The sequence below is a fragment of the Artemia sp. Qi Xiang Cuo genome, chromosome 16, assembly GCF_049724085.1.
Source record: "Artemia sp. Qi Xiang Cuo chromosome 16, ASM4972408v1, whole genome shotgun sequence".
Classification (NCBI taxonomy): domain Eukaryota; kingdom Metazoa; phylum Arthropoda; class Branchiopoda; order Anostraca; family Artemiidae; genus Artemia; species Artemia sp. Qi Xiang Cuo.
In genome coordinates this window covers 3,035,516-3,048,186 of record NC_142809.1, presented here as the reverse complement: position 1 = coordinate 3,048,186, position 12,671 = coordinate 3,035,516, and the positions used below count along the sequence as shown (strand labels likewise).

General features: G+C 34.4%; 1 protein-coding gene across 1 annotated transcript in view; it reads right to left on the bottom strand.

Annotated features, from left to right (window-relative positions):
* Window positions 1-12,671, bottom strand: part of LOC148942481 (uncharacterized) — a 55,862-nt gene that overhangs the window by 22,083 nt on the left and 21,108 nt on the right. The window contains exons 3-4 of the mRNA XM_089102056.1: window positions 8,319-8,450; window positions 4,810-5,009 (exon numbers count right to left, since the gene is read on the bottom strand). Of these exons, the coding sequence (XP_088958182.1) occupies window positions 4,810-5,009; window positions 8,319-8,450 (332 nt within the window). The remainder of the gene's footprint in view (window positions 1-4,809; window positions 5,010-8,318; window positions 8,451-12,671) is intronic.

The following is a 12,671-nucleotide window of genomic DNA, read 5'->3' as shown; positions in this document are numbered from 1 at the left end:
TTAGATTACTACTCAGTGTTAAGTCAGAAAGCAATTCTTACTTCATAATATCAGAATAATTTTGGGTAACACATTTTGCAAGCAGACCCGCTGTGATTTAGCCCCCCCCCCCCTAATGTGAAAATATACAGCCCAAATTTGTTTTCAAAGTATTATACTTTTATCATACTTAGGTATATTTTATTAGGATTAACCTAACTTCACTCCTTGAGCTGCAGAGGGTATATCATACAAGTACCCAATCAATTATTATGATCAATCAATTAATTTATTTATTATAAAAAAAAACATAACTCAGTTAATCAACTTCGACTCAAAAGCATAGCTTGTGTGAGCCGAAAAACAAAACAAAGAAGAGAAAAAAATTGATAAGCAAACAAACAAGCAGACAGAGCAAGTAAATACAAAAAAAAGTGAAAACAAAGACGGTAATGCAAAAAACGAAAGTTAACAAACACAATTAAAAAATCAAAGAGACACTAAATTAAAATATATTTGAAAATTAATATGGGAGGGTAATATGTTGTAAGGATTTATATTTTAAGGGATGAGAAACTCTCGAGAAACTGTATAAAATTTAATTCAATTCAATTTTTATTTAAAAAAAAATTAATAAATAAAGACGGTAATGTAAAAACGAGAGAAGACTGAACACAGTGAATAAATCATGGAGACCCTAAATCAAAATAAATTCGGAAATTAATATAGAAGGAAATATATATAAATGTATATATATTTCTTATATATAAATATATATTTCCGTTCATATATATATAAATATATATATATATATATATATATATATATATATATATATATATTTCCTTCATATATATATATATATATATATATATATATATATATAAATATGAAAGCTCTATTAGTAATACAAGGCGCATTCTATTCACAAAGAAAAGACGCAAGTGGATAGCTTAAAACAGTGCAACTTGGTGGCTACTGCATTCTAAATCTAGTCTTTGACGATATATCAGTGTAGTGCCAATTTATGTAGTAATTTGACCCCCTTTTCCTCAATATAATCACCAGTGTATTGCTTTCATAATTCATCTAAGCAAAGACAAAATGCATATATAGAAATTAAAGAATCAATCTTTTTTCTAATAAAAGGTGCATTTTCTTCTTGAAATGCTTTAAACTGTGCATATTTGTTTTTAAAATATTCCTTATAATAATGACTAAAAGGATGGACCAATTCAAACTAATTAGTAGCTCATGAGCATTAAACAAAACAACTGAAGCATCATTTAAAGCAAACTAAATTATTGACATAATATATTAAAATGTTCTCTCACCCCTCGAACTCTTTTCTGCTATGATAAAAAAAAAAACACAGAATAGGTATGGCAAGCACTCGAAACAAAAAGCACCTCTTCACAAGAAGACAATGTACATGCAGCACGGATACCAATGTCCTGATTCTCTGCATTCGGCCGGGAGTGCTATGCTTGGTTGGGGGCAAATAATCCGACCCTTCCCGTATTTCCCCCCGAATTTCTCCTCGTACCGATTTCTAGATGGATTGACTCTGACCGAGCTTACAGAGTCACATCACTAACCCCGTTCTAAATCAAACAATCAGGGACATCAGGATTCGAACCCTTCCCTTGCTGACTACATATATATATATATATCTATATATATATATATATATATATATATATATATATATATATATATATATATATATATATATATATATATATATATATATATATATATATATATATATATATATATATATATATATATATATATATATATATATATATATATATATATATATATATATATATATATATAGTAGGACAGAATCCGGAAGAAACTATGTTATCGTGCTTACTATTTGATCAGGAATGTTAACAAAATTGATTCTTAGGCTATATTACCAGTGTTTCCACTTCAATTTTTTTCAATCCCCAAAGGGCTGGTGGAAAATCCCTAGAAATCCCTATTTTCAATACCAAAATCTCTGCAAGTTTCGCCATTTTCTGACTTCTTTCCAAGTTACAAGTAAAGCCTTATTAGGCTGACTTTTAATAGCATTTGTTCAGGACAACCTATTTTGCAACTCAAGACCTTTTATTTGTACCAAAACATCTTCTTTTGATGTTTGACGTTTAAAACAATGCTTTGTATTTATCGACTAGTTAAGGTCGGTTTTGATTTATAGATTCCGGGTCCAGATCTCAGATTCTGGACCATATGAATGTATCTTATTTGTTTTTCTTTGCCACTATTTTTTGCAACACCCCTCGTTTTTATTCGAATTGGTACGAAGTATTGGCATGAATGATATCCAACCGGTCGCTTTTTCCTGCATTATTTTTGTTTTGACTTTTTTTTATATTGAGTTGTTAATTTGAAGCAGAGTGCAGTAGCAAAAATGAATCACTTAAAGCTTGATTTAAGGACAGCGCCTGCATTTCGATCTTTTGAATTATTCGATTCGGACCGGCGAAAATCGTGTTTAAGATAGATAGAAGCTTTCTTTTTACACGGTAGTAAAAAAATACAACTAATCATTTTTAAATATGTCTAAACACCTATATATAATAAAATACTTACTTTTTTTAGTTAGTAGGATTCAAAGGACTCAGATACTTTCACTTTCTGTCACATATTAGCCGAATTTCAGGTGACAACGTTGCTTAGTCATTATTACTCAACAAAATTTAGCTTTATTACCTTGCAAGGTAAACAGTACCTAAACTGTTTTGGAAAACCATTTTTGCCAATCCTGAAGACATTCCCAAGCCCCTTGTATATGACAAACAGACTAGCTGGGATAGAACCACCTTGATCTAAAAACGTTAAAACTTAAAACGAAAAGAAATCATTCCGTATATGAAAGGGACTGTCTCCTTTTGAACACCTTGTTCCTTACGCTAAAGTTTGACTTTCTCACAACTCTTATTTTTTTAAACAATAAAAAACTTTACCATAAAGAGTGAGACATTGAGGAGGGGACAGCCCCTTTCATATACAGAATGAGTTCTGTTCGTTTTCAGGTTTAACGTCGTCCCTTACTTTCAGTTAAAAATAAACTTGTTTTGTTTTTATTTAATTAAATTAAAAAATATAATACTAAAACTATAGGAGTTATCAATTCGTTACATTCACAAAGAATTTTCTTATAGGTGTTCAAAGTTGCTTCCGGACGGACGGACTTTCACTGCATCACTCCCCCTCTCCCCTTATCCGTATTGTCTGGACTACATAAGAAGGCCTTAGACTACATAAGAAGGTTTGCTCATTTCGCTATGCTAATTTTTTTGATTTTTAATTGCCATTATGACCGTACTATTGATGAGTAATATGTTCAAGACACTCCAAACCAACAACATCAGCTCACTTTCGTATATAGCCCAGTGATATATCCAGTCCATTGGGGGGGGGGGGGTATACAGTTAAACTGGAAGCAACGTTTAAAGTCCAATGCAAATTTAATTTACTAAATTTTTGTAATGTTAAGATTTTTGTTATCGTTGACAAACTTTGTCTCGCCAGGTCAATCAAAGTGCTTGATTAAGAAAGGAGGAAAATTTGTATAGCAGAATCTAAGTCAATTCTTTCAACAATAATGACAAGGCCGCCATACCCTCAGAACATGTATCAGTAGAAGGATATTCGTTTGTTTCTTTCTCCACTGAAACATGAGTGACAACATCTGTAGTCAGACTTCAGAATAGAGTCTCTTCATTTCCTCATTCCCAGTAAAGAGCATGGATAATTTAAGAGTAAAAGCTAGCACTAGTGTCGACAGAAGACTATCAACGACATCTGGCTTTGGCGTTTCTTTGCATTTACTTTTCAGTTTAATAATAAGAAAAATTAATTTAATTGATGTAATTGGTAAAATTATTGTATTAATAAGCGTCTGATCTCTATTTCTGACATAAAAACGATTACAAATAATGAAAAAATGACCAAAGACACCAAACACTAGATGGCGTTTTTTTTGTGTTTTTTTTTGTCGAACTAGCACCCGTTTCTACTCATATAAGTTCTTCATACTCTTTGATCTCCAGGTAAAGACTTTTCAGCATGAATCCATATTCCAACTAGGGTACTCAACGAAGAAAGGAGGAAAATTTTGTGCAGTAGTATCGATAGGTATCGATCAGTATCGACTAATCAACCAGTATACTGATACCACAATGCTACTATATATTAGTATATCGATATAGTACCGATTGAAGTCGATACAACAATGAAACTAAAGTCATACCTCTGGAACTGATATTAGAAGAAGAAAGATATCCATTTGTATCTTCATCCACCCGAGAATAAGTGGCAACACCTCTATTCAGACACTCTTCAGGGTATCTCCTACTGCTGATTGGAGTACTTAACTAAGAGAAAAGGAATTGGAGTGAAGTCTTAGATAGGTCATATACAAAGACATACCGTCGGAACTGGTATCAGAAGAAGAAAGGTATCCCCATTTGTATCTTTATCCACCCGAGAATGAGTGGCAACATCTCCATTCAGAGACTCTTCAGGGTATCTCCCACTGCTGATCGGAGTGCTTAGCTAAGAGAAAAGGAATTGCAGGGAATTCTTAGATAGGTCATATACAAAGTCATACCGCCAAACCGATATCGGAAGAAGAAAGGTATCCACTTGTATCTTCATCATCCACCCGAGAATGAGTAGTAACATCTCCATTCGGAGAGTCTACACTGCTCTACCTCCCACTTGATTTATCTCTCACTGCTGATCAGATTACTTGACAAAGAGAAGAGGAATCGGAGTAAATTCTTAGCTAAATCATAAACAAAGACATACCGTCGGAACTGGTGTCAGAAGAAGAAAGAGATCCATTTGATTCTTTCTCCACTGGAAAATGAGTGACAACATCTCCAGTCAGAGACTCTTCAGCTGAATGGACATTTCCTTCTTGATAAGCAAACGGAGTTGGAGATATTTTCTCATCATTAATGCCATTCATAAGCTCGTAACGTTTTTCCTCGTCAGCTGTCTTGTAACTAGAAAGACACAAGCGATTTTACTTTATTCAAGTACATGTAAGCCAAGAACTAGAGTGACTTCGAATAATAATGTAAAAATGTATTTAAAAAAAAAGAATAACCATCTACAGAAGTAGCTCCTACATTTTTATCTAAAATATAAGAGTCAGTCCTTGTATGGTAAAAAAAAACAACTGTTGAATTTTGCCAAATTTATAGGGGAGCATAATTCAGAAATAATAAATCTTGGAGTGTAGAAAACTGAGGATCTGGAATTAGGAGTAAGAGTGAATGGGAACAACTAAAATACTATAAATTTATTTTCGACGTAATACCTTAAATAGTCATTTTTTTTTTTCTAAGACCACACTAAATTGGAAGAAGAAGTTTGTGCCACCTTCACTAGAAATTCAACTTAAATTTAAGGCAATATTAAAGAAGAAAATTTACAACTTAAGAATTTGAATGAACTCTCTCAGACAGATCTAGTGAATGAAGTGGAAACTATTTGTGACCAGGAAGTAATTATTTGTTTTGTATAAGTACGTTTGTTTTAACTGTAATGCTTTAGATCTTCTGCAGATGACGACCACTGGTGTATGTGGTCGAAATATTCAGATTTTGCGTATCACTGTCTTATAAAAGGACTTATGCCCATTTGAACTTTTGTTTGTAAGACTATAAACATTTTCCCTAAAAAAAAGGAAGTAAAAAAGAAGTCAATCAATCACAAGAAGGGAATATGACTATATCCATTTTCGTCATTTCATTCAGAAACAGCTTCTATTGTTTTTATGTCCCACTGTACTAGAAAAACGGTTCATTCATTGTAATAACAAATACAACAAAAATATAGAATTCACCTAACGATAAGAAAAAGGAACGCGCTCTAGAGCATTATACTACACGTTGATTTGTTCTGCTCCGACCCATTTTAATTGTGTTTATATGCTTACTTGATGATTTCTCATATCTCGCCTACCAAACCTCATCATCGTGGGAAAACTTTCAGCTTGTATATTCAATCCCGCCCCAATCTTGCTTGGGAAAAGGACCTGACAATACACCTTTCTTGACCATATATCCTCCCCTAGGGCCGCATTTATGTAGGTGCAGTAGGTGCATTTTATCCACTAAGAAAAGACATGCGCAGATGGCTAAAAACAGTTTTTTTTAATTATCGTCCAAGATTATGCCCACTGCTCATCTGGGTCATTTAACCCGAGTTTCTTCTGACTAGTTTTGGGTAAACCCATGGTGCTAATTTTCATACTGTTCATAACCGTAAAGAAGAAATCGCCACATTTTGTGCTAATTTGAGTGTCCATGTAAATTTTAGTTTTTCTTCTAGTTAAAAGAAAATTCTATTTAATTTTACTTGGCAAGCATTATAAAGAAATACCTCAAATCTAAGCTCTTTGGTTAGGACTAAGGAGGGAGATTGCAGACATTGAAATATCAAGGATAACAATGCTTTTCATTCAATTAATAACACTTAAGTAAGGCTCACTGGTAGGGAATTAACAGTTCAATTTAACTTTAATTTTGGTTCAAATTAAGTCAATTTAATCCGGGATTTTTTAATCCGGGATTAATTGAACCTTGTATTACTAGTGATAATGATGAATAAAGGGGAATTAATAGAAAACCAATCCACATCGCAGCGCTGGACTAGAATACGCTCAAGTACGGATTCAAAGAGCTACAAGCAAAAAAATTGTATTGTTTCAGTTCTATGTTCTACCGTCCATCTCTAACCCTGCTTCCAACATCAATTGAATTTTATGAGCTACCATATAGACATTTGTAATTGTTAGCGGAAGTTATTGGTAATGGGCGATAGCTTCTATGTTCATTTGTCAAGCACAAAATTACCAAAATTTTGGTAACCAAAATTACCAAAATACTACTAAAATTACCAAAATTAAAAAAAAATTTTTTTAGTTCTTTGCGCTGCATTTCTGGCTCTTTCTGAATACAAATAATAAAGGATAAGAGCCAACAAGCTCTATCTTTTCTTATTCCTTTCTTATTTTGCCAATCGAAAATCCAATGTTTACTTGCCTATTTCTGTTCTCAAAAAAGGGGTCATAAATTCGTAACTTTATTTTAGGCAAGTTAAAATCAGATATTAAATGAAAATAATCAATTATTGATTTAAAAAAAGATATTGATAAAATTATAGTTAAAAAAGACTGGAGAAGTATCATTAATTTCTGGTTCAAGTTTATAAAATCACCTAATTCATAATACCCTTTTTCTTGTTTTTCATTTTCTGCTTTTTCTTCATGTTTTACTTCTCTATTTATCTTTATGAATTTATTTTTATCATCTAGAATGTGTATTGGTTAAAATGACACTTAATCTCATTGTAACTTGGGTTTAATTTTAATTTCTGGTTGTTGGATCGGCCACAGACTCACTCCAAGCCAACAATAATATGAATTGAAGATCCTTGCGCGACTTTTTGAATAGAAAACGGAGATGTGCATTGTGCCTCCAATAATACTGACTGAAAATCCATGTATGATGCCAGTTCAAACTGGCATATGCCAGCTTTGCCTCTCACTCAGATTATCTGTCTTGTTTATTCTCCAATTAGCCATGTCTCTAAACTTTTTCATCACAGTCCACCAACTTGATTCCCCATGTCTACCTTCTTACTATAAAGTTGTCAGGGCAAAGTTCTTACTGTAAAGTTGTCATGCTAAGCATATATTTTTACCAACCTACTTCTGTTGTATAAAGAAAGAAATGATTTTCTGTTGTCCAGTTCTTGGATTTAATGAAAAGAAAATGGTCGTTTAACCAGAAAAATCAGTCTTAATCAGTAACTGATTTTCTTTTGTACTACTTAATTAATTTGTTTATAACCCCTCTTGCAATGGTGGAGTAACCAGGGGCGGATCCAGGATTTTTTTAGGGGGGGGGCGAAAAATAGGTGGATCCGAAAAAAAAATTAGGGGGCGGGGGGGGGGGCGCAAAATAGGTTGATCCGATAAACTTGCGTTAGGAGCAAGTTTAATTAACGCAAACTTGAGTTGATTAGGTAAATTACACTACTTCAGACTACGCTAAGGGGGGGGGGCCCTCGCCCCCCTGGATCCGCCACTGGGAGTAACAATAAGAACAACAAATACAAGAAAAAAAACACAATGCCGACGGAAAGTAGAATAAGACGATACTGGAAGATAGCAACCATCACATTTGCATTACAACAAAAATAAATAAAACAAACATACACCGAGTAGGTGCTTCCAATATCCTAATAGAAGTAACAAATGTGAAAAATACTATCGAACCTTTATGTTTGCATACATAAATTACCTTATTCCTGGTTCAACAGTACCAACAACAAGCAAATTTTTCTCCAGGCCTCTCATAAACTTGTCTATACGCTTATAGTGTTTCTCCGGATGTAAAAGCAATTCACACACACGTTGAATCGTGAATGGGGCACTAAAACAAGAAAACAATATCAATAAAATAGTTCACACCTGGGTTTGGATACAATAAACAAAATCACATACAGTTCCCTATTCTTGGCTTTAGAAGAGGACACTCTAAGGCTCTTTTATATAACAGATTTATATGAATCATAACTAACTTATTACCTCCATTAATTATGGTCTTAAAAAGGGTATTAATAGCTAAAGCGAATCTTCTAGACAAAGGGCATTTGATCGTGTATATCATTTCGGTATTTTTATCAGAAGAGCCTTCTCAACTCATCGGCTGTTCATTGATATATGTCACTAAAGATTTATCACTATACAAAGCTTTAAATTTGTCTAACCTACTACAGCTACTTGTGTATGAGATGTCAAACCCAGGGCTGACAAACAATACTGAAGAGCATTCCAGACTACTAATACGTAGTATAGTACATGTATAGTTACAGTTGAAGAGATCCTCTTTACAATTAAATAAAAAGTTTTTTTTTCAACTGAAAGTAAGGAGCAACATTCCTTATAGAAATCGTTCCGTATATGAGAGGAGCTACCCCTTCCTCAGCCCTCGCTAAAGTCTTAAAACTCTTTAAAAATACTTTTCATTCAAAATCAATAGCCCTTGTATTTGAGCAGTCTTTCCTAAAGAACCAGGACAAAAAGTCAAACTTTAGCTTAAAGAGAGAGGGTTGAGGGAAGGGGCATCCCCTTTATATTCAAAATAATTTATGTTCATTTTAAGTTTTATTGCTCCTTACTTTGAGTCGAAAAAAATTTTTTTTTAAATCTAATTTCCGACTGTTTTTCAAATCATGCCAAAACAAAACCTCCGTGTAACCTTTCTCCTGGAAAGTTATCCCGGAAACTATCCGCTCCCCCTCGCCTCAGGAAATTACCCTGAAAAAGTTCAGTATATTTCCTAATAACAAATTCTACATGTGAACAACATAAGCAAATTGCGTAACTTACAGCCATTTTCCTGGGTACAATGGAGGGCCATGTCATCACCAAAAGCATAATTATTGGACCCTTCAACTATGCTGAATTAAATGGTTATCTTAAAATTTTGATTGGATGTCTTTGGGGAAAAATGGGCGTGGGAGGGGGGCTAGGTGCACTTCAGTCTTTTTGGTTGCTTGCAAAGAGCACTACAACTTTTGATTTTCGTTTGAATGAGCTCTCTCCCGATCTTCTAGGACCATTGGTTTGATAAAATCACAACTGGGGAGAATAACAACAATAAAATAGAAACTAAACATGCATCCGGGATCTTTCTTCTGCCACAAAAATATGATCTTTCTATGTTTTTTTTTATAAAGTTTCTGACTGTTTTTAAATCATGCCAGTAAATCCCCCACCCTCCGCCCGTGTAAAATTTCCCCAGGAAACATCCCTCTCCAGGGAAAATTCTCCCCATGGAAAGCCCACCCCACAAAAATTTCTTCTCCCCCCCCCCCCGCCAAAAAATTCCAATAACAAATACTAGGTTATTTATGCAAAATGGGAAAATTCCATAACTTACATCTCCTTTCCCCCGGAAATATGGGGGGCCATATCATCACCAAAAGCATAGTTATTGGACCTTTCAAATATGCTGAATCAAATGGCTCTATCAAAATTTTGATCGAATATCTTTGGGGAAAAAATAGGGCGTGGGAGGGGGACTAGTTGCTCTTCAATCTTTTCGGTCACTTAAAAAGCACACTAGGACTTTCAATTTCCGTTCAGATGAGCCCTCTCTAATCTTCTAGGACCATGTTCGATGCAATCACCACTAAAAAAAAAGCATCCGCGAACCTTCTTTTGCCAAAAATGCGAATTCCACATTTTTGTAGATAGGAGCTTAAAACCTTAGGGTTCTCTGATATGCTGAATCTAACGGCATGATTTTTGTTAAGATTGCTGGGGGGTATTTTCTCCCTTTTTCGAAAATCAGGCAAATTTTCTCAGGCTCCTGGCATTTAACGAGTAACATTAACATTAATAGACTTTATATATTTGAAATCAGCATAAAAAAAAATCAAATTTTAAAAGCCAATTTAACCCTAAATTCTCCAAATCCAAAAATAAAGAAAAAAGGTGGTTGTAGTAATTAGTGACATCCCAAAATGGGCAAAATTTTTCTTTAATCAGTTTGAACCTCAAATGGTATATAGATAGTGCCAAAAAGACCTCAATAAAGACAAAAATTTATTAGAGCGGTTCGTGACACCTGAGGAGGGTCCTCAAATTGGTTGTCTCCAGTTGGCTTGAAACTCACACGATATGTGCCTAGATTGGGACAAGTGGACTTCAATAAAAGTAAGATATTTTAAAAAATAGCTTATTTCGATCAGTAACACCTGCAAATTGGCCCAAAAAATGTCATTTATTGCTCAGTTTCACTCTTTTAGGGCAATGAGACAGTTCTTTTTAAACACTTTTACTTCTGATTCAAAATTATAGAACACTGGTGCCTAAATAAAACCAAAGAAACCAATTGGTTTCTGAGAACCAATACAAAGTTTCAGAGAGCCTTTGTTCGTAAGGTCGTCATTCTATTACTACTACTACTACTACTAACAACTCACCGCAGCACCAAGCCACCTGAGGCCAACACAGCTACGCACGCTCATCTCTCACCCCGATTTATTAAATGCCTCCCTTTTTACACACACCCACGACGTTCCCATTTCCTTAAAATATTTCCTTATGACGTCGTCCTTTAACCTCACACGGAGACAAAATGCTTTCCGTTTAGCCCTAGATGGTTGGCCGAAAAGAACAATCTTCGGCAATCTGTCATCCTTCATCTGCACAACGTGCCCTAGCCACCTCAACCTTTATTTCATTATATCCCTAGAGAGCGGTATTGAACCACATTTTTCGTATAGCCTATTGTTTGAAATACGGTCAGTCAGCCGGGTACCCAGAACAATCCTTAAGCAATTTCTCTGGAAACATCTAGCAAATCTTCATCCGCTCTTCAGGGTGCTCATACTTCAGAGCTATATTTGACCATTGTCATCACTGTAGCTTCTAATATTCTCATCTTGGTTTGCAGACGTATCTTCATATTCTTCCAGACTTTTTTTTAACTGTGAAAAAAAACCCTGAACCTTGGCTATGCTCATACTTTCATCTAAGATGCTTAAATCATCAGCATAATCCAAGTCCAGGAGACTTTTTCCTCTCATTTGATTCCGTGGTCTCCCAGTTTCCTGTGCTCCTTAAAACAAAGTCCATTAAAATAATCCATATAAAGGGGGATAGAACACAACCCTGCTTAACTCCTGATTTAATATAAAACCAGCTGCTAACCTCATTTCCTACCTTAACCGTAGCAGTGTTATTCTCGTACATAGCACTAATCACTTTAATCTGGTATACCATACAGGGATAAAACCTTTACAAAAGTTCCTCTATCAGTAGAATCGAACGCTTGCTCATAATCTATAAAACTGAGAACCAAAGGTATTTGAAAACTCAGGTACTTCTCAATGATTAACCTAAGAGTGAAAATTTGGTCGACGCATCCTCTACCTTTTCTAAAAACGCATTGTTCTTCTCTTAAAACTTTGTCTACGGCATCTCTCAGTCTAAAATGTATCATATTACTAAGTAGTTTACTACCTACAGAGACCAGACTAATACCTCGATAATTACCACACTCACTTTTATCACCTTTCTTATAAAATGGCTTAATTAATGTTTTCCTAAAATCGTTAGGTACTTCCCCTTTTTCAAAATCATATTCATAATCTTAAGTAACTTATTTCTAACCTCAGAGCGACCATATTTAAGAAACTAACTTACCATCCTGTCAGCACATGGAGCATTATTATTCTTTAATCATTTTAGTACTGTTGCTAATTCCTCCTCACAAAACAAATCTTCCTTCACATCCAAGGTATCACAAACTTTTTCATCTTCCTCTATATTTTTTCCTGCAACTCTATCTCGGTTAAGCAAATTCTAGAAATGCTCGGCCCATCTCTCTTTAGTTTTTTCCTTATCGCTAATTGCGACCCCATTCCTATCTTTAACTGGGCCAAGTCCGGATTGACTACTCCCTCTCAATCCTCTACCTTTTCTAAAACCATTCTCAAACAATTCTTGTACAAGTCCTTTCTATTAAACATAGCTTTTTCACTAATATTCTTAGCTGCAGTTCTAGCTTTCTTCCCGAATACACCTTCAGCAACTTCACAAATTATTTTTCTAAAATTATTCCAACCATCTTCCACATTAT